Below are 23,760 nucleotides of genomic sequence, written 5' to 3' on the forward strand. Positions count from 1 at the left end.
ATCGGTTATCCAGTATCCTACTATTGTGCTATTATAAATTCCTAGCTTAGCTTTAGCTTCCAAATCTAATTTCTTATAAGTGCAACAGCAAGGCGTATTTAAAACTTGGTTTAATGCGAATCCAGCACATTTCACACGTATTTTTTTTTTCTAATAATGAAGCAATACGGTGGAGGAATTTTCTATGGAAAATTAATTAAAAGTTTACCATCCATCCCCGCGTAACTACCGATATTTAAATGAAATGGGAAAATATAAAATAAAATAAATCATCATTTCAACATTTTTATTAAGAAAACGGAAACAGTGAAAAAGTACATATCTGTAAATTGTAGTTGGTTACAGCATGGTTTATATAATTAAATCATTTACAGTTTAAAAACGTTGCTAAACTTTTACTCTGTTTTAATCTTAAAATAAAGATAATATAGTAACTTTGAAGGTAAACGCGTTTTTGCATTTTACGTACGTATAAAACAAATACATATTATATTAGGTATAAATAAAGACTTCTTTATTCGATCATTAAATATTTTATAATAACTATATGAAACAGAGTAAAAATATAGAATCGGGAAAGTTAGGTGTAAATCAGTTAAATTATCCATATATCGATATAAAATAAATGTTTGTCATCAATAATTGTCTCAATCCCTGAGTACATTAAAAATAACTACCAAATTGGTGGTCAATGTATTTTAAATGGTGTATAAGTCACTCAGTAAGTATAGTTTTGACACAATTGATAGCAGAGAATGAGACGAACAAAGGTTTATTTCCGTTTAATTATTTTGTTTTATACATTTATACTTCGCCCATAGCTTTTCAAAGCGATATCACTCATTCTTACAAAGGGAATATAAATACATACATGAGCTCAAATTTTTCTATTTTTATACATTTTTTATAAACCTCTTTAACACAAATTATTTTAGATCTCAAGAAGTAGAGCATAATAAATGAAAAAGCTTTGTTTTGAAACATGACATTAAATCCAAGCATTTTATACAGAGCTGGCGAGGTCTGCTTTCCTTCAATAGATACAATGAAGGTGCTTAAGATCCGGTTTCACAACTTGATGATAAGGTTCCTGATATCGTATTTAACACTTTTTGATGTTAATTTTCTTAATTTATTTGGTGTTGTTCTACTTGAGAGATGAGTTAAACAGAACATATCCAGAAGCTGTGAAACCGGCAAGTTTTTTTTTTTTTTGCTAAATGGTTGAATTTTTTTACAAATTACATAAAATTTAGCTAAATACATTTTTAAGTACAAAATAATAACAAAACCAATACTATAAATTGACTATAGTCATTTATTTATTATATAAGATTTCTATCGATTTATATTTATAAAACAAAAAGTAAATTGTATTTCATGTATTTAATATAGATAATTAATTTTGGTAATTTTTTGGAAGCAGTACCTGCCAGAGCTCTCGTAAAACTAGCCCTGAGACCTTTTCTACAATAACTAATACCGATCACTTAGTATGATAAAAATTAAAATAGTTTTCGCGTATCTATTTACATATTTTACAAGGAAAAGAAATAATAAATTATTTTATTTCTATACCTTTGATATGAGCTTCTGTTCATGAAATAAATGAAAACCTTTAACAATATAAAAGCATAGTATGTTACACAAAGTGAGTTTATATTTCAAATTAACAGAAATGTGTCTGTTTATAAAAACGAGGTCAACTCCAAACTCTCAAAGCCCTTACAAAAGTTACAAGAAATTCTAGCATATACAAATGACTTAAGTAATAACTTCTTCAAAAATTAAGTGCATCTTTTCTTAGTCTTGTTTTTTTTTATATTTTTATTAAATGCTGGTCTACAAATGTAATAATGACACTTATATACACTGAATTTGTGTGTACTTGCTATATAAATTTAAAAGATCATGGTTCCAATTAATTTAGAAATATCCCATTAATATTACTAAAAAATGATTAAACACACAAGTTTAACAACACATTAACGAAACAATGCAAATGTTACCATTCACAATAATTGCGAGAACTCACAGACAATTTTTCTTATATGCAGTAAATTAAAAAAGCAAGTAACTCACGCAATGCCTAAAATATTGAGAAAATTTTGTTTTAATGATGTTTAATTTCATTAAATGACATCATGGAATATGAAAAAAACGAAAAGACGGACATTGATCAATAACCATGTTAAATATCAGTTAATATCAAGACTTTAACATCCAAAAAAGAAGGCAGTTTATCTCTCAACATGATTAAACAGCTCATATTATGTGAATATACAATTCAGATGTTTGTTATATACAGTTATTTTTTGAACTTGTATTAAATTCAGCTAGCCTTGATTTTAAAAGTATTAGAATGATATGAATATGGATACTTTGTGTATTGCATTGTAAATATATTAAGTTGTTCGATTTGTAAGATTTGTGTGAGATTATGTCACACATTAATTGAATAATTTTATGTATTAATCTTAGATTATTTCAGTTCCCAAAGTGTTGACACAATTGAAAATGTTCCCTGGGCTTATATTCTTAGGGAGAAGTTATAGTTACATGTAAGCTCAAATTTTAAAATCGCTACAATGCACATTTAAATAAATTTAAGATGAATAGGGTTAAACATTAATTTTTCGATATACTATTTAAAATCAGCTCATCATACTTTAAAATGGTTCTAAGAATGTGTTAGAAGTAAAATTCTTAATTATGTCTACACAGAATGTTTGAAATATATAATATAGTACGACAATTATTACACACCCATTTATAACGACAAACTTGATATTAACCTTAGGATCGATAGGAAAGTAAAATCAAGATATGATGTACTTAAAGTCCTCTGCGAGACTTATTAATGACTGAGCTTTATTTACATAATTTCACATTTAGGTATTATTCTATGCTTACAATAGACATTAATAATTTATTTTACGACATATTAACACGATTTAATTACTAGACATACACTTTCGACTACATGAACAAATTTTTTAGCAATCAATAATATCTATACTTATAAAAATAATATGCTTCTGACAAACTGAAATATTTTCCGACTAGCTTTGAATCGATAAATAATTAACTAATCAGTAACAAGTCTATTTAACAACTGAAAATTATTTTTCAAGTAGAACTGTAAAGCCATCTATTTAGCCAGGTTATAAATATATCCCAAATATATCTTATAGAAAATGAGAGGTAATGTTTAAACATTGAATCATTAAGATTAAAAAATTGAAACACAGGCAGTATCTTTGTTTTTAATGTTTGAATTTCTGTATATAACATAGAACATGTTTCTTGTATACTTTGTGTACAATTATTAATAAAGTGGAATACTTGTCGCCTCAGGCTGCACAAACGTTACATTACATTTACGAACAATGTAGTAAAATAACCATAATTTATCTTAATTATATGATGAGTCCCACAACAAAAAGAAAATATTGTATAGAAACATTACTTATACAGTAAATTTAATGTTTTAGGAATATTAGCAAACACAAAAGTGGGGAATATAGTATAGTTAAATATGTAGTACATATTTGAGTGATAATAAAATGAACTCTTACAATTTAAAATGTGAATAAAACTTTTTGTATTATATAATATTATGTATCATATATAACACTATATAAACCAAACTTTAGTATAAAATAGTAAAACTTAAAAAATACATAACAAAATAAGATACAAGTAGCTAATATAGTTAGAGAGACCCTATATATATAATTGTGATTATATAACAAAACTCAAGCAAAATAAACAACATAAGCATGCTTTCAAATAAAACGAAAATGTCCATCAGGCATTTCTGCCTGTCCCATAAATTAACCCAGCACAATATGAGCTGAATTCAGCCATCGTAGACAGAGGTTTAGCACCTGTTGCATTCCCTCCTCCCAAGGCGACACTTCTAGCCGAGATTTCAGTAGACACAGAAAAGGAAATAATTAAATGCTCCAAATAAGCTCTAGGATCTCTAACACTTATTTACAAAGCGAAAAGGAAAGTGTTCACAGCGATGCCACACTATGATATATTTTTGGATTAAAAGCGAAGTCGCAAACGTCGAGGCGCGGCGCGATCGCACGCAAGCGGAAGCTCTTATTGCACAGAGGATCACTTCACTAGATACACTGCCTTCCACACTGTACACTGTACTCGACACTCGAGAAGCAGAACATTGACACGCGGACGCGGCGCCGCTCCGTGTTCGAGACGGGACCGTACACTGCGTACGTACAATGCGCGCGTACTCTGCGCACGAACACTGCGTACGAAAAGTTCATTCGCGTGTCACACACTACACTATAGTCTGTCGGGCTCGCGCCACTTGCTGCCCGAGCGCTGCGTGGCTCAGGGCGCGGCTACTCGATGAAGTAGCGCACCTTGCCACCGCCGCATCGCACCACGTCCTCCCATGCTGAAATGTATTTAGATTGATGAAAATGATATTATATATTTTGTTTATAAACAAATCTGTAGAAGGGTCAATTCTGTACATTGAAAATATTGAAAAAATAAATAGCAGGGGGTGTTACTGGATCGATACCAAACCCAAATATGTGATTTAAAAAATTTTTGTCTGTCTGTCTGTCTGTATGTGAAGGCATCACGTGAAAACTAACGGTTCGATTTCGATGAAACTTGGTATAATTATACCTTATTAATTTTTCGAAATTATTCGAAAGTGCTACTAAATAGTAGTCTAATTGAATAAATGAATGTTTGAGTTTATTATCCTGGGCGTAAAATAGGATACTTTTTATCCTGGAAAAATACGTAGAAAAAAATTAATCTTAATTTTTCAGTTTTATCCATAGACGTTGTTCTGTAGAACCGCGAACACACGTTGTGTATTATTATAGGCCTAGCCGTATTTGGGTCCAATAGATATTTATAAGATGTCATTGTCAGAGTTACTCAATCAAAATGGAGAAATAAGCCATCCACGCGAAGACCGACATCCGCGCGGACGGAGTCGCGGGCGGAAGCTAGTACATAATATATTCTATTAACTTTTAACTATCATAGACTGTTAAAGCAAGTTAGTAAGGTGATTTATAATTCATAGACTTTTAAATATTCAGTTACTAGAGTCTTTATGTATATTCATATTTAAATATGTCGTAAACAATATGTATGCACGCTCACCGGATCCAACATAGTCGATGATCTGGTGCAGATGCGCGGTGTCGGCGGGCGGGTCGGGCGGCACGTAGCGCAGCGCCAGGCAGCCCGCGCGCACGGCCAGCCCGCCGCGCGCCCCGCCCCCGCCCGCGCCCGCGGCCGCCCCGCGCTCGTCCCGCCCCTCGGGCGCGTCGCGCAGCAGGTCGCAGCGCGGGCGGCGCGCGGGCCCGCTCAGCAGCTGCTCGTTGATGTCGAACCCGAACGTCACGCCATCCATGTCCCGCGGCCGAGCCTCCGAGTCGAGCAGAATGACGGGCGGCCGCCGGTCCGCGACCACGTCCGGCGCGGGCATGTCGGCCGGCCGGCCCGCCTCCGGTCGCTCCTTCCGCTGAACGCGGGCCGCGGGCGGCGCGGCCGGCTTGTCGCGGGGCCGCCTCGCGTTCAGAGCCGGATAATCGACGGCGTCGGCGGCGACGGGCGGGGTGATTTTCGGGTTAGGCGGCGGCGGCTCCTGTTTCTGTTCGCCGTCGCCCTCCGCGTAGAAGTTGCACGACTCGATCAAGTCGGGGATGTTGTGCCGCGTGCGCGCGATGTCCGCGTACGAAGCGGTCGGCACGGGGACGGCGGGCGGCGCGGGCGGCGGTGGCGGGGGCGCGGGGGGCGCGGAGGGCGCGGGTGGCGCCGGCTTGGAGCGCGACTGCGGCGCGTCGGCGGGCAGCGAGTGCACCGAGTCCAGGTCGTCGTTGGAGTCGTTGGAGCGGTCGGAGGGCGGCGCGGAGGGCGCGGAGGGCGAGGCGCGGCGCGCGGGGCGCGGGCGCGGCGCGGGCGGCAGCTCGTCGGCGCGGCGGCGCGGCTTGCGGCGCTTGGTGACCGTCTGGAAGTCCGTGAGCTCGTCGTCGGGCAGCAGCAGCGCGGCGCGCGCGTCGTCGCCCCACGAGCGGCGCTCCGGCTTGGCGGGCGCGCCCTTGGCGGTGAGGTCCTCGAGCTTGGTGCGCGAGAGCTCCTCGAGCGAGGAGGCGCGCGTGATCTTGGCGCCCTTGTCCTTGCGCCGCTCGGCGGAGCGCTTCTTGCCCTTGTCGTCGCAGTCGTCCTTGTGTTTGCGCCCCATCTTGTGAGCGCGGGCGCCGTCCGCGTTCGATTCGATAAAACGCAACACCTCGTTCAGGTCCTTGTTGCCCTGGTAACCGTCGATCTGGTGCGACTTGATGACGGTCTCGTTTTTCGATGACTTTTTCCTCCGCGGCTTCTTGTGTTGACTAGATCCGGATACGGGCGAACCGAATCCGTGTACCGCGTTGCCGTTTTCGTCTAGAGATTTCTGTAAACGGTAGTGCACAGTGAGTATAGGCACCTGAATGAAAAGGAAAAATTACCGTTAGTCGTTTTAGAATCGGGGGCGTCATTACAAATAGCTCATCGCGATGAAGACGACCGCAGCAATGTTTATTGCGTGAGTGACGTGTTACATTTTAATGTGCATTCTCGTGAACGGGCAGAAGCGTGTCGCATGAAGAAGGCAAGCTGTGGACGAAAGAACGGCGAACCGTCCCCGGGCCGCACGTACCTTGTAATCGTCCGCGGACGAACAGGCGGTCGAGCCGTAGTTGGGCCGCGCGAGCGGCAGCCCGCTGAAGGTGGTCGTCGTTAACACGTTGCGGGGCTGTTGCTGAGTCAAAACAACACCGAATAAATATAGAACAAACATCAAACTACACATCGACAGTCGCAAGTAGGCTTAGCAAAGTATACCTCACACCATTTACTCTGACAGCACATGTACGTGTCGGAATGCGTGTGTGGAGTGCGGTACCTGTGCGGGCGGCGCGGACAGCACGAGTCCAGCTGCAGCGGCTGCACACACACGACTGAGCGCCGGCCACAGACCGCTAAACCGAAACGCGCCCTTGTTCCCCGCGAGCGTTGTAACTTGCGTCTCGCGTACGCACGTTCCGCCATCTATTTAGGGGTGGAACCTACTCGATCGTAGTGTAACAGTGAGCAAACCAAATTACATTAATCCTGGGAGTCGAACCCGGGAACTCCTACTCTTCTATTTTTGCTGTTGTAATAGTGACAAAAACTACAAAATAATAAAATAGAAAATAACAAATGAATCCAAAAATTTATCAAATAACTACTTTGAGAATGACCTAGAGAAAATTTAGATTTATTTCGAAATCAAAGAAAAGACAGAAGTACTCTCATAGAACCAAAAACAAAAACATTTTCATGAGAACAGTGAAACAAAAAAATTTTACTCGAATCGAATCGTTGCGTAGGTTAGGTGGTCTGTGGCCCAAATCACTTTTTATGGAATCGATCAAACGCCGCTATCAATAACAGAACAGCTCCTATTTTCGGAAATATGCTAGTAAGTGTTTGAGTAATCGATTTGAGTTAATCAATGAATGTCATGAAAATGTGTACAAAGTATTGAAAAAGTTGTAAAATTATTTTATAAATTCTTAAAATACACCAAATTCTTAATATGCAAAGTATTGAAAAGGTAAAGGGTGTGAGTTATAGATCAACTACTGGCAAAGAAGATTGGAAATACAGCAGGAAGCCTAAATTACTAGAATTCACCTTCGGATCGACAGCGACCGTGGACTGTGTAGTGGACGTCGTGTTGCAACTTGCCACAACCTCCGGTGTTGTGATGCAACTAAATGGTATAGCAGAGTCAACCTGAAATTAACAAATGTTTCCTTAGTAACTTCTCTATAACGCGCGCCACTTGAAGCACACGGGAATACTAAAGCTCCTACCTTCTCTGTTTCGTTATTAGACACCCCTTTGTTGTTAATGCTTGTTTTCGAGGGATCGCTATACATAATTAATTCTAAAGCGTCCTTTTTAGACGATTCCTTCTTTACAGTGTTTGTTTCTTTTTGTTTCTTTCTATTTTTCTTCTTAGTTTTCTTGGTTTGTTTGTCAATATGGTTACTTGTACTATCAGATTCATTATTTTTTAGTTCTGTTATAGTAGCGGTATTGTTATTTATGTTAAAAGCTGGTTGCATGAGATCATCGGGAAAGGTTAGAAAGACGTAGGAATTGTTTGGAAGTTCATCAAGCAATAATGGTTCATTGTTTTCAGTTTTCAATTGAACCATAACATTATTTTCTAGAACTAAGTAAGAGCTTTGCTCGTTGCTAGTGATAGTTTGAACATTAACAGAATCCAATATTTCCACAGTATTATACTGGCTATCTAGGATATAATTTTGTCTGTCTACTTGTATATCTTCATTGGTATCACTATGCGTATGCAGGGGTTCATTTTCCAAGTTTTCTTCATTAGGTTTTGGAATTTCTAAATTAGACTCTTTATCATTTTCAACGGCTTTATCTGGGCCCAATGTCACATTAGATACAACATTTTCATCTATGTGACTATTTACTTGTAAGACTTCATTGGGATCGCCATGCTTATTCAGCGGCTCATTTTCCAAATTTTCCTTATTAAGTTTTGGGATTGTTTCAAAATCAGTCTCTTTATAATTTTCTACGGCATTATCTGGGCTATGGCCCACATCGGATGTCACATCGGATACAACTTTTTCATTTATGTGACTATCTACTTGTAAGACTTCATTGATATCTCCTTGCGTATTCAGGGGTTTATTTTCCAAGTATTTTTCATTAGGTTTTGAGTATCTTTCCAAATCAGAGTTATCATTTTCTACGGATTTATCTAGGCCCAATGTCACATCGGATACAACATTTTCATTTTTGTGACTATTTAATTGTGTGTCTTCATTGGTATCGCCATGCTTATTCAGCGGCTCATTTTCCAAATATTCCTTATTAAGTTTTGGGACTTTTTCAAAATTAGTCTCTTTTTCATTTTCTTCGCATTTATCCGGGCCCAATGCCTGAACGGATACATCATTTTTATTAACGTGGATTTCTATATCTTTATTGAATTCGCCATGCTTTTTAAGCGGTTCATTCTCCAAATATTCCTTATTAAGTTTTGGGATTGTTTCAAAATCAGTCTCTTTGTCACTTTCTTCACACTTTTCTGGGCTCGATGCACGAGCAGGTACATCAATTTCTTTTATTTTCTGTTCTTTACTTCCACCTGCTTCATTTAATGCATCTTCTGTGTGAGGAATAACACTTTCTATAATTATGTTTTTCGACGAGGCTTTCTCTTGAGGTATCGCCTTAAATTCAGTTTCTATTTTCAGATCTTCTAATGGTTTAGGCTTGGCTATAGTCATAAGTCTAATATTTTTAGGGTTAACTATATTTGATAATTTTGGAGGAACTAAATCATTGCCCACCCTATCTCTATATATTTTTCTTAGACTAATATCACTTTCGTAACTATCACTTAATCTTAATACCCTGTTTTTGTTGTCTAGCACGTTTAATGGAATGCTATCAGATTTATCATATTGGTTAACATTCGATACACTACTCTGTTTAACAGTTTTGCCTTGTCTCTTAGAGTGATCAATGGCTCTATCTATAAATGTAGGACTAATATCAAAAATATCTGCTTCCGAAACATTCGTAATACTTTTCTTATCTGAATTCTCATCGAATTCGTTTTGTGCCGCATCAGACTGTCGTTTACAATTATAGAATACGCGATCTTGAATCGGGGGCTGCGCATACTGAGCCAAGTTTTCATACCACTGTTCGACAGTGTGCGTCCATCGCTCGTGTTCTGTATCGGATTCGTATCCATGTGGGGTGCGGTCGGGGCCGCGCGGTCCACTCAGTCCACCGGGTCCGGCCTGTCTGTCCGTATACCGGGCGATACCACCACTGTCGGGGGGACGGGCGTCGCGCGTGAAAACGTTCATCAGTTTGAGTTGGCTGTCGTACGGGCCGGCGGTGGCGGGGCGCGCGGGGGGTGCGGGTGAGGGCGCGGGGGCGCGGGGCGCGGGGGCGCGGGGCGCGGGAGCGCGGGGCGCGGAGGAAGCGCGCTGGGGGCGCGGCGGGAGAGTGGTGGTACGCACCTGGTTGGACGCGGTGGTGGTGGTGACCGCGCGGCCCGAGCACACGCTGCCGCTGCCGATCTCGAGCGTCGCCCGTGCCGTGTACGTCATCGGGAACATTGGCTTACTCCGTCTGTGGACAACCAATGTCACGTCATACATTTGGGAACGTATTTACGAATTAGATTATTGTAAAGTATGGTGATAGATGATACCGACGATATATGAATAGTTCAGAATTTTATTTAGTTACTTGTTTTAAGTCTTGTATCGAACATGATTTATGAAAACTGTTTACTATTATATCACAATACGGTTAATTCAACCTTCATCGTTATCCGAAATTATTATCTATTTGCGTCCGTTTATGAATGCAGACTAAATGTGTAATGATCGCATTTTATTACATCTTATTACCGTTATAGTTTACATATTCGCAACATCATCAACAGTTATTTCATTAGAAGGACTTTAACCCAATAAAGGTTGGGTCACATTTTCATAATTTTCGCTGATAAAGTTAAGAAAATTAAACTTATTCGTACTTTACATTTAATTAATATGAACATTATTTCTCTTGTTCTAAAGATAATAAATTGAGGGTTATTTCATTATATTTTTAAACTTGGTTATATTTTTTCCTTGTTACGCAAAACTTTTTTGTACAGAATTTAACAAATTAAAATTAACAATTATTTTTCATAAATTTTCTCAACACGGCATAACCCACAGACCCACAATATCAACATTCCCCACGTCCCACTTTCGCATGATCCCCAGTCGTACCTGGTAACAAGTTCAACGTCGGGCGGCGCGTTGGCGTCGCTGGCGGACACGCGTCGCTCGGCGAGCGGCGGCGGGTTCACGCAGCGCACTGTGGCCAGGTAGCCGCCGCGTGTCGGCTCCTCGCTTAGCAGGAAAGCTGGAAATGTAGTGTGGAAATGAGAAAACTATCTCACATATTATAATCTTTAATGTTCTATACATAACTAGCTTACCGCCCGCGGCTTCGCCAGCTTTGTTAAAACCTAATAAATTATATACTAAAACCTTCCTCTTGAATCACTCTATCTATTAAAAAAAAACCGCATCAAAATCCGTTGCGTAGTTTTAAAGATTTAAAGTAGTTTTAAAGATTTTGCGTAGTTTTAAATCATACAAAGGGACATAGGGACAGAGTAAGCGACTTTGTTTTATACTATGTAGTGATATAGGTAGCTGATTTACAACTACTTATCGCGTAAGGATGAAAGGCGCGCGCGCGGGAAGCTTATTCGTACTAAAAACAAAATCCAGCGTGCTGTTAGATGTTACCTGCTTGATTTGAACAACTTAAATTGGTGACAATAATCGTAATAATGCCACTGAATTAGAACAAGGAAAAGAAGTATAAAATATAGTGGATTTTCATCAATTATAGTTTCCTCTATGTTGGTTTTCGCAAAGGAAATACCTTTATAGTTTGTTTTAAGAGATAGAACAAGGAAAGGAGTATCACCACCATACCTTTTAAACATAAATAACATTAAACACACCAAAGCATTAGCATATTATAATGGCAAGATCCTGCCTCGGTAAGCTATGGGACATTGTGCAGGAAACACATGTTCTTAAAACGACCGATTCTAAAAATACCTTCTAGAATCTAGAACGTTCTACAATCATGCTTGATTGAATGGAAGATATCGCTTCTTCTCTCTCTCTTGTTTGTGTATTATTTTTGTTTGTTTGTTGTTTTGTGTGTGCAATAGAGTGTTTTTTTATTATTTAATGCTTCCACATATCCTAGTCAAGGGAAGGCGTAGTGGTAGTTCCTGGGGAAACACACAAACAGTTGTGCTCACGCTTACATGTGTCGACGCCGGAGGGCAGGCTGCCGCCGTGGTGCGTGCGCGCGGACACGCTGCTGGCGCCGTGCGGGTGGTGGTGCGGGCGGCGGCGCGGCGCCGGCTCGGCGGCCATCGCGGCCACCAGGTCCTGCAGGCTCGAGTGGTGCTCGCGGCGGCCGCGGTTGCGCCGCCCGCCGCGCGCGCCGCAGCTGCGCGCCGCCGCCTCGCACGCCTCCTCGTCCTGCTCCACCTCCTCAAGGAGCTCCTGTATCGGATGCGTATTTGTGAAGCGCGACAGCCTTCGCACGAGCTTAACGTTTGACACGTATTGGCTTTATCTACAGTAGCGTTGTGAAGGGGAAATATTCGTTTTATGTTTGCTCATTTATTTGTTATGAATATGGAGAAAAGTACATTGTTCCTAAGTGAGATACAGGCTTAGAGCATATAGGTTTTTGTTTGTATCACAATTATGTCAATTTGGGTGGACCCAGAGCAAGTGTTTTATGTAAAAAATTTGCTCTTAAGAGGGCTTATTCAATTTAACGCAAGTCAAAATCTCCGCGATCTATTACGATAGATCGCGGCTTGCGCTATCCTTTTACTATGAACAGCATAAGTCCACAGGAGAGCGCCGAGCAACATGTCCTCTCTCTGGAAAGGCTCGCTGCCGACTGATTTTAATCGGGTCGCGCGCAGTGTTTTATAGTACTTTAAAAAAAATTGTAGAAAAATAATAGAGGTACCTTAGTTGATTTTTTAAATTTTATCTTATAAGTAAGACGTTCTTTTATTGCAATATGTAAAAATTATATCAAACTAAGTCAAATATCTTGGTGAAAATAATCATTTTGTCGACTATAATTTCTAAAAAAATTCACATTGTTCGGATTTTAATTTCGTAAGTTAGGAGTCCAAAATAAAAAAATCTTTTAACTAACTATTTTAATAAGGATTTTTGCAGTTAGTTAAAAAAAATTGTGTGTTAGATCTGTCAGCGATTTCAGATATTTTTAGCTTCGAAATTGACACTAAAAGCGAAATCAAGTAATCATCGGCTCAGTTATCTTGATGGTATTCACAAATACTGTATTAATTGAAAAAAACTCTTAACTAACTATATAGACAATAAAATTTCCTAAAATTATTAGTAATTCATATGTTTGTAAGATAAGTGGTTGATGGACAATCTGGTTTGAAAAATCACATATTTGAGCCAAACAGCGCACGGACCGCGTACACGGCCTTAAAGTAACACTGTTTATCTTTTGTTTTTTTTTCTTTAATAGTTATTTTTATTGATAACTATCCTTCTTTCCAGTAGGTAGAAAAAATGCATATCGAATAAGCCAAGTGGAATTTTCTTCTGTCTTTAAAAATTATCTATTAATTACATTTTAAGTATGTGTCTTTAAAAAACAAAATATTCTACAAATGCACAAATTATCAGTAGTTGGTAAATTTTATGTAAATCCACTTAAAACAGGTTCTTCTAAGAATGCTTGAAAATGCTAAATTTTTCTATTTGTAAAATTAACGTGCAAATGTTTTCATCGCTACTTTCAATTGATATTTACAATTATGTAACAAAACACGAAAGTATTTGTTAACAAGTTTACACTCATGACACAAATAAAAAACGAATATAAACTGTATGAGTAAGAATCAGGATTATTTAATTCTAATGATATCTTTAACACTAAATAATATGTGTGTGTTTTTGTTAACAAACTGAATTTCTTGATGAAGATATTATTAGTGAAATATGTAACATAAAATGCAGTGCTATGTTAGTTGTACCTTAAATAAACTGCTTTTCCCCTCCCGATCTTTGGGACACTTGTAGGTGATAGCCTCATCCAGCAAGGCACGCAACTGGCCGTCATCTAACGTCTCCACATGTTTATTCTGTAACCACACAAAATGCTTCATATAATCACTAACACCAAACAATACACATTTTTAACTGACATGCAGACAGTTTGCTCTAGATATAATTAAAAATAAACGCTTACTTATACGATTTCAAAGTATCGACTTTTATACTGCATAATCACTTTGTTTTATAAATTGTAACGATGACACTATATCAGTATTTCGCAGCAAAGCTGCATCGTAATGAAATTCCACCAGTGGATACAAAACAATTTGAAAGTAACATTAGCTCAGCATTGATAAGATAACGACGTATCACGAAAACGCTCAAAGTAATTAGTCGTCTCTAACAGTTGTTTCTATCGTTGGAATAGCTATTGAAAACCAATCGTAAAACGAAGGTTATGTAACGAGATTGGGTGTACTTCATTGAATTTCTAAGCGGCAAAAAAACAAGGTAATTTAAATAAAATCAATGCGTGAGGAGGATATTCTTTCGAACACGCAAAGCGATCTTGGAACTTTTAAATATTCCGGTATCTATTTAGTGAATAAAATAATGTACATATACAACCGCGTAACCGTATTCAATAATATATTATTAGTTAGTTACAAGTTCGTATAGGCAATATTATATTATATTGCCGTGTCTGGCGATCGCTGGAACAAAAAGCAAATATCTACGTAATGACATATCGCGTCAATTTTATCTCAGTAACCTCTGACCACGGTCACGGCTACTATTAAAAATTTCGATCGCAACACTTAACTGACCACTCGAACATTGTTATTCGCCCCTCTCCAGTGTACTTACACACAGGAAAACTAACATAAAAGGAATTAAGGAATATCACAAATAGATTTAAACATTTGAATTATATACATAGTGTGTCTACGTGCAAATTCCCTGTTTAACTAATTGCGTTTTACACTCTCTGGGAGTGATCCATAAAATTAGTGTAATCTAGGCCAGAAGTCTTATATTAGGCACAGATAGTAATCAGAAAAACAAAGTCAATGTTTGCGATCACGTAATTTTCGTAACAATGTTTCGGTCTATTGGTCGCTGAATCATTAGTTCCAAGGCTACCTTGCACACTGGAGAGCATTTTTAGTGATTCGTTCATTTGTTGTCAGGGATATTTATCTATAAGTACAGAGCTGATAGGTCTCATGTAACACAGATGGAGCTTTGTCTGTAATGGATATAGCACAATTGATTATCCGCTTTTTATTTTGTACTTTGTAAACATTGGTGATTCACACGTTAAATTTAACGTGCCCGCTTTATTTTCGTATCTATATATTACATAGATTATATAATTGTCAGAAACCGCAGGGACACGCGAACTTTATACGCGCGTATTTTCTATTTCTTCCGTCTGATATCCAAGAAAAGATTCGCTGATTTTATGCTAAAGGTAAACAATATGTCACGACATGAGGTGCGAACAAAATATCATGCAATGAATCTTCATTTTAGTTATACGTTATGACTAGTTGTGCGAAATTGCTAGTACTGGTGATTCCTGGGATATTTATATTCAAATGCGCGGTTAATGAATGACGATGAATTTCTTAGGAAATTAAAATAAATTATTTTAAAATCAATAGGCAATATAAAATATTTTGCTCAAGGAATGTTATCTGTTTCGCAGTTTTACAGAGCAAGCTTAAAAATAGCTTTTATGTATTTTATCTGTCCTTTATCTGAAACTAGCTTTCCACCCACGGCTTCGCCCTCGCAGTTAAAGAAAAACCCGCGTAGTTCCCGTTCCCGTGGGATTTCCGGGATAAAACCTATCCTATGTCCTTTCTCGGGTATCAAAATAACTATCTCTATACCAAATTTCATGCAAATTGGTTCAGTAGTTAAGGCGTGATTGAGTAACAGACAGACAGAGTTACTTTCGCATTTATAATATTAGTATGGATACATATTTAATGAACAACATACCTAACATACCTTGAGATCTATCCATAATACTTTCCTATTTACAATATTATGTATTACTTAGAATTTTATTTCAAGCTGCTACTTAACCGATCCAACCTAAAAACATATTAGAATAATATTTTACCTGAGCTATATTTACGAATCCACGTACGTACCAAACCACAAAATTTCAAACTGAGAACAGTAGCGCTGGGCTAGTCTCATAGATATCAAATTTCGATTCATTGTATCTTTAAACAAAGGTAGCAATGTGTTAAATTTCACTAGAGTACGTTAACAAATACGACCTCCCGCAAATTCTGTATTATAAAAATGAAAATATGTTGCAATGTAATTAATTTCGTACGTACGTTCAAATTAAAACAAGAGCTTTATGAAACCACGTGTTACAAGAAACCTACATACTCTTAATTAAAACGTAAATCATAAGTGCAAAGACCTAAGATGTGTTATACGGACCCAGATTATAAAAAAAAATTAAGACACAAATGTAGAACAAGTTTTCAAGACTTCCTTTCTGCAGTCGAGTGAAAAGTGAATAATACTGGGAGGTTGCATTAAAAATAGTTGACACAGAAATTACTGATCCCACAGAAACATAATAATATACAGGGTGACTGGTAATTCGAAGTGATCCTTCAAAGGGGTTATACTAGAGGTAATTTGTAACAAATTAAGTCCAGTTAACCAGGGGTCAAAAATGGATGGTTATTGAGCTATGACGGATTTTGATATGAAAATTTTCTGCCTTTTAACCAAAAACAATTATGAAATAACTACTACACTGTTAATATTCAATTGATATTTTTTTGAAAGCCGAAGAATGAGCGATCAGTTTAAAAAAAAAATTGCCCAAAACTTGCATCACCTCAAAAAGAAAAGGGTCATAGCACAATAACCATCCATTTTTGACCCCTGGTTAGCTGGACTTAATTTGTTGCAAATGACCTCTAGTATAACCCCTTTGAAGGATCACGTCGAATTACCAGTCACCCTGTATATAAGTATATGAATATAAATGAACGTTAAAATTCACAATTTAAAGTCTGAAACTTTTCGATGGTTACCCCGATAAAAGTCGAGATGTTGGATAAAACCGTTTTTATATTTAAGGCTATTCAAACATATTTTAATTAGCGTCTGCCTCATTAGGACAACGAAATTCGAAAGCCGAAATTTTTAATTCTAAATTGTACAGATGAGCGAATTTTTACTTCTTTCTTTGTTAATTAGACCGAAAGAGGAAGTAAACCACTATGGAAAAAATATTAATTGACTGTATATTCTAAGCTTAGATAAATATTTTATATCATTTAATAATTAACCCATAAATAATAAATATTATTATCAAAATGAGTCTAAATGAAAATAATAACTTAATCCTAATGGCGCGCTGAATTATTTATTTTCAAGAAATGGAAGAACGATAAAAACACCGCTGCATTCCTTCGGAAAAATAAAACTACAGAACAATAACTGGTTCGTCGTAATTAATCAGAAAGCTTGTTGTACGTTAAAGCGATCGCATTAGCGTGTCTAAAATCGCTTGTCAACAACGGATCGTGTGAACAGCCTTAGCAAGAAACCGAGACAGTGTGTCAGCGTTCCGCGGTGACGTGGACCGGAGCCAAAATGTAACGTTATTTACGAGGAACACCGTCTCGATATTGCATAGCTACGTCTTTTATACGGGAAATTAGCAGGAGTCGATTGATCGCCGATATACGTTTTACGTGGTGACAAATGACAGTCGGGTACCTTGAATATGTGAGCAGTAGAAGCTACGAGGGCTATTAGCTTCAGATGTAGACGCGTAAAGTGGTTTGTGTTGTATTTATATTTTTTTACTGTCCAATCTTATTCCCGTATTGACAAACTTTGACTCAGTACAAGTGTTAAGAGGCTATGCCAGATTTTTATATTAATTTTATTGCTTATGAAAAACAAAACACCATCATTATTTACGTTCAGTCATTGCTCACGGCCATCCCTATTTTGTTTTCCTAACATCATAACATTTATGCATTAAAATTTATCTATCTTTTTTTAAGCTTAAAAATACATGCTTATAAACTTTTGTGTAACCTTCGAACCCAGAAAAAATAACGAGTTTAGTCATTCAATAAAGACACAGTTACAAACAGCATTACGCTATTTAGACTTACTTATAATATTATATAAAAAATAAATGTTCGTATGGGGAAATTTTGATGGAATTACAGATATTTTGAGACATTTTATAATTACAACCAATGCATACTATATATTTCTATACAAAAAAAGTATTTGACTTTATGGCATTCATTGGTACGTCCGCCAGACTTGTGGCTGTGTTGTGGCCAGCGACAAGTCAGAGGACAAATCCGCGAAGACATACCTAATAAACGAGGCAGTAGGTGCATCGTTAAGGACATTATTTACAAACAATATCTTTAAACAGTAACGCAAACTTTCTTTTTTTAATTATAATTTAAGAAGTCGTGCTAATTTAATATAATTACGTAGCGCTTCTGAATTGTGCAGATATTAATTAGCACAGAAATTAATAATATAAATAATTGCACTCTCACTGCGTTTGCCTTGAAGCTTTTGCATAAAATCCAATATTGAATAAAACTCCATTTCGATGTAATATAGAATTACATATAATTATTTTTATCTACTAGCTTCCGCCCGCGACTCCGTCCGCGCGGAAAAATTAAGATTTATTTTTTTCTACGTATTTTTCCGGGATAAAAAGTATCCTATTTTATGCCCAGGATAATAAGGTATAATTATACCAAGTTTCATCGAAATCGAACCGTTAGTTTTCACGTGATGCCTGAACATACAGACAGACAGACAGACAGACAGTCAAAAATTTTTAATCACATATTTGGGTTTGGTATCGATCCAGTAACACCCCCTGCTATTTATTTTTTCAATATTTTCAATGTACAGAATAATTGACCCTTCTACAGATTTATTATATGCCTGTATCGATTTATTTTCCCACTAGCTTCCGCCCGCGACTCCGTCCGCGCGAATGTCGGTCTTCGAGTGGATGGTTTATTTCTCCATTTTGAGTATCTCTGACAATGACATCTTGTTAATATCTATTGGACCCAAATACGGCTAGGCCTATAATAATACGCAACGTGTGTTCGCGGTTCTACAGAACAACGTCTATGGATAACTGAAAAATTAAGATTATTTTTTTTCTACGTATTTTTCCAGGATAAAAAGTATCCTATTTTACGCCCAGGATAATAAGGTATAATTATACCAAGTTTCATCGAAATCGGACCGGTAGTTTTCACGTGATGTCTTCACATACAGACAGACAGACAGACAGACAGACAGACAGACAGACAGACAGACAGACAGACAGACAAAAATTTTTTTAATCACATATTTGGGTTTGGTATCGATCCAGTAACACCCCCTGCTATTTATTTTTTCAATATTTTCAATGTACAGAATTGACCCTTCTACAGATTTATTATATGTATAGATTTGACTACGATTGGGTAATCATGCACGTAAACAAAGTAACATAATACTACTTTATGTACAACAATCGCAAAAAAGGAAACTAGTTTAGATTCCTAGATTACTAAATCGTACCACTGTATTATCCATAATTGTCGCAATAAAATAGCAGAAAACTTGAACAACCATCAACATTAACCTACCGGTGTTATTTTATGTACTACAATATTTAGTTCCAATTCAAAAAATATGTCAGCAACGGCTCTAAAAGTATAGTTTAAATATGAAAAATATTGCTTATAATTAATTAATTCAGGTAACATATAAAATATCCCAATTTCAAAAAGTCAAATACCTTAACGATGCGCTAGATATTTTAACGATAACCTGCAATGTTGAATGTTTGCCAAGAATCGGTTTTGTGAATCCACTATACTCGGTGGCCTCTGCGGAAATCTTGTGCAGAGTAAAGCCAGGTAAAATGCAAATCCAGGTTGGCTGTGTCGCCGCCTTGCCTATTAATCCCGTAACGTTTTTATCAAACAATGGGACCATTTTAAAGTACATAATATGCAATATGTATCATCGTTTTGTGCGTCAAGTCGCAATCTTATCAGAATTGCATCTTTTTCCTCATAAAATCGATATCTTTAATTTATATTTCACCGGAACATAAGTTCAATAAAACATTATCGAGTGGCGTTTATGCACGCAAGCTTTCAATCAAATGCGCAAAGATGTTATAACTTATAAGTATTAATATTTTTATCGAATCGATACTAATACATATTATAAAGAAGAAACACTTCTATTTTTAGGTGTTGTAACGTCGAATAATCACAAAAAAAAATATTTTATAGGTTTAATAAAGATAAAATTTGAAAACCGACAAAACTTGCCTATTTTTTTATAACGGGTCAACCGGGCGGACCGGAAGTCGGAACAAGCAGCTAGTAATAATTATTCAAAAAAATGATTTTTTTTTTGTCTTTATCAGCTATTTTTATTAGCATGTGATATATATATTTATCATTTACATATTCTGGTATGTTTGTTTGTAATATAGGTATATCACAATTGAGTCATTTTAGCTAAATTAAACAGACAATTTATTTGAAACTACATCATATGTACAATTATCAAGGATTGGTAACAATACAATAATTTGATGAGCTTATCTTATTATATCATATTAATTATTATTATAGTTCCATATATAATTCACAAATAACAGTAGGCACAAATTTAGATAATATATTACAGCTTAGGGGAGTACCAAATAAAGTCAGACGTAAAAGAAAAATAATTGGCAGTAGGCATTATTCAACTGGCAGGTACCAAGATAAATGTGCTATTGTGAAATATTCATTTTCTATAAAATCTTTTTATTATTATGGAATTTTATTGTAAAATCCTTTTTCTATTCAGATACACATTGGGCACAAACTTTTAACACCTTTAGGAAACATTAGGACATTACTTTATTACAATGGTTATCTATGTATGGTAAAGTATTTAACGAAGGTATTAGCTGTACACAATTTTTTGAATCTGTTATTTACAAATAATTTTTCCTCAAATATATAGTGAGAACTAAGAAAGCGTCATCGTTATCAAGCAATAACACCAAAGCACAACATACTTCTACAGTATTCAAACTTTTATTTAACTAATAGAGTGTAGTAATCTCAATCTAATCTAGAAATAGTCATTATTTCGCATGTGCTGTGAAGACAATTAACAATATATATACACTTAAAATTATGTTCTACATAATTATAATCATGAGTAATGAAATCAAATAAATTCTGTGATGGTTACTACCAAGGAACGAAAGAAAGCAACTATATCAGTTATTGTTAAAAAAATGTATTTATGATGGATGAAATAGTGGTAAATTGGTATCAGGAAAAGCATCTTGAAAACTGGACAGTAAGTCATAACTTATATGCAGGCATAAAAATTCTCATAAGAGAAATGTTGCGAACACCGTTAACTAGCAAACTGGTTCAAATGAAATTTGAGAAAAGGAATAGTATGGGTTGATGCTTTATTTTGTATTATTTGAAATTCATATAAAGATGAAACATTTGTGGACTTTTGAAAAATAAATTCTGTCGAAATTCAATGTATGCGCTGGTTATTCAACAATATGACGACTGTTATATCTGCTTTGTTCAAAGATCTATGTAGCAAACCACTAACTAGTTGGATGTTGGGTGACGCTTGTTAAATCAACATTCTGCCTAGTCATTTATTTGAATGTCGTCATTCAGCGAATGTGCTAGTGATTCAATCAAATAGCAGATTCAATGAGATGATGGTGACATATGAATTGTTTAATGTTTACCACTCCACAGGTACTATTGCAAAAATGCATACGAAGTCATGTAGGCTTATGTATTTAAACAACTTCATATTAACATTAGCTACACATGCATTAGTTGCATATATAATATGAAACCTTACATCATTTCTTTTCTTGCCATATACAGGAAATTTATTTAATAGCTTATACATTATTACAAACATACATACTGCGGTATCATAACTAATTAACATAAAATACTAATAATGTATGTGAAAGAATAGCATGTATAGCAGTATTCTTTTACCCATGTGTTACATGATCTGTTTAAGGGATTTCTCAATTCTCTTCCATGTTCCTATTTTTCATGGTAATCATATCTCCAAAAAATAAATCTACAATTAATGATAACAATCACATTATTCACAGCAAAATGAAATCAGTTTTTATTAATATCTATAAATATATCCATATTTCCTTTAATATATTAGACATTTTGCATAAAAGGCTGATTGTACTCGTGTAATTTCCTTTTTTGTCGTATTTATATTTATAGTCAGGAAAGTATTTTAAAGAAAGGATAAATTTAGGGTTTGTACTTACTTTTAACTATCAGTCATTAAGACAGAATAACATTTGTCATTATTTTTAGGAGTAACATTATTTACCAGGTATGGGAAGTATGTTTTTTACTGATCAATCAAATACAAAATAATCTATAGGTTAACAGTATTTAGATTTATAGAAATTAGAATAGCATAAACTGTATGTAACATTTTTAGATATATCTCGTTTTATTTTTAAATAGTTATTATGTTCATTTTACTCATTAACTAGTACTTTCAATATGACTTATGAGTTTAAAGTTTTTTTGATATCTGCAATAGTTACGGAATAATCGCCTGTGCACACTTAACAATTACACCCTGTATACAATTAGATGACTTGACTATTTGCTTATTGTCAATAGGAAGAGAAATAGTTACCGTAATATGACATCTGATACTAAGAAACTGATTCTATGTATTCTTTTGATAGAAATTGGCAAGGTAAAGCTTTTTTTATATTTAAGTTCCTACTAATAAATTATATGCAATATAAATAGTTAAATGTAAGATAATATAATGTAAACTGCAGATGCAGATGTAGCAAGAATTGTCAAAATATATGAATATTGGTTTAAGGAATTACCTAACTTATAATAAAATATTATATATTTCTAAGTACTTTAAATGTAAATCTAAATAGGTACCTATCAGTATAATACACATATCTTTTTTGTTATAAAATTAATTGACTGACACATTTAAAAACAGGATGTTTGTAATGAACTATGTTTTATTTTAAGAGACATAAAATAACTCATTAAGGATATGACTAGCTAAATGTGAATTCCTTTTTTATCAGCCAATTTTAATGACAATTCACTGAAGAAGGGACATGTAATAATCACAATTATATTCTACTTACAAGAATATCATAAGACTTAATTTAATTATAGGTCAAGAATCAGCTGTGATAAGCTTTTTTGTTTGGTTTATACATGTACACAGTACAAGACAAATAAAATTATTTTTATAAAGACAGACTTAATTCTTTTATACTTATCTGAAGAATTTCTTTTAGAAAAATTAACTTTTTGTGTTAGACATTTGGTTATCGCCGTTCGTTGATGAAGTTAAGGTTCTATTGAGGAAGGAATGTAGTTAAATATTTTTCAGGATTGTATTTAAATTAATATTTATAAAACGTTTGATAAAATAAAACTATCCGGAGCTATTTACAGACATTCGAAAAAATAATAGGCAAAGAAGTGAACTCACCTCCACATCATTGTTGGTTACTGCAGACTTTTGGTCGGAAATGGTGGGCTGTTCTTTCGTGTGATTATAATGAACTTTCGAATCGTCACTGGAAATGCTAACGACACTTTTATCAGGGGCTTTGGGTTCCTTATCATACTCCGGTGAAGGAGCCATCTTGAAGGAAGAGCAGACAGATGACACAAGTCTTATGACTTTTAAACACTAAAATCACTTTTCGTCGTTAATTTACTAGTGATTTATGATATAATCATTTTAAAATGTTTCTACCTAAGTTCACCTACAGTCCCAATGTCTTTAAAATGGGAATCCATCATATTTGATGAATTCTAAATAACATTTTCACAAATATAACTATTTTATTTCTAGATTTTTGGATGACTTGACTTTGAGTCCCTGACGC

At 35.9% G+C, this 23,760-nt stretch overlaps 1 protein-coding gene across 2 annotated transcripts; it reads right to left on the minus strand.

Moving 5' to 3' along the window:
* Positions 1–272: 272 nt before the first annotated feature.
* Positions 273–23,760, minus strand: LOC123700041 (actin cytoskeleton-regulatory complex protein pan1-like). 2 transcript variants are annotated; one of them, XM_045647148.1, is made up of 9 exons: positions 23,358–23,760; positions 13,724–13,831; positions 11,945–12,188; positions 10,881–11,016; positions 10,116–10,227; positions 7,726–7,827; positions 6,704–6,799; positions 5,164–6,490; positions 273–4,432 (listed from the first exon to the last, which is right to left on the minus strand). In XM_045647148.1, exons 1-9 carry the CDS (start codon positions 23,511–23,513, stop codon positions 4,377–4,379), a joined length of 2,337 nt encoding a protein of 778 aa, XP_045503104.1. In that variant the 5' UTR covers positions 23,514–23,760; the 3' UTR covers positions 273–4,376. The 2 variants fall into 2 exon arrangements, with proteins under 2 accessions (XP_045503104.1, XP_045503103.1); XM_045647147.1 differs by having other exon boundaries at positions 6,704–6,805.

Source organism: Colias croceus, chromosome 19, assembly GCF_905220415.1.
Source record: "Colias croceus chromosome 19, ilColCroc2.1".
Lineage (NCBI taxonomy): Eukaryota > Metazoa > Arthropoda > Insecta > Lepidoptera > Pieridae > Colias > Colias croceus.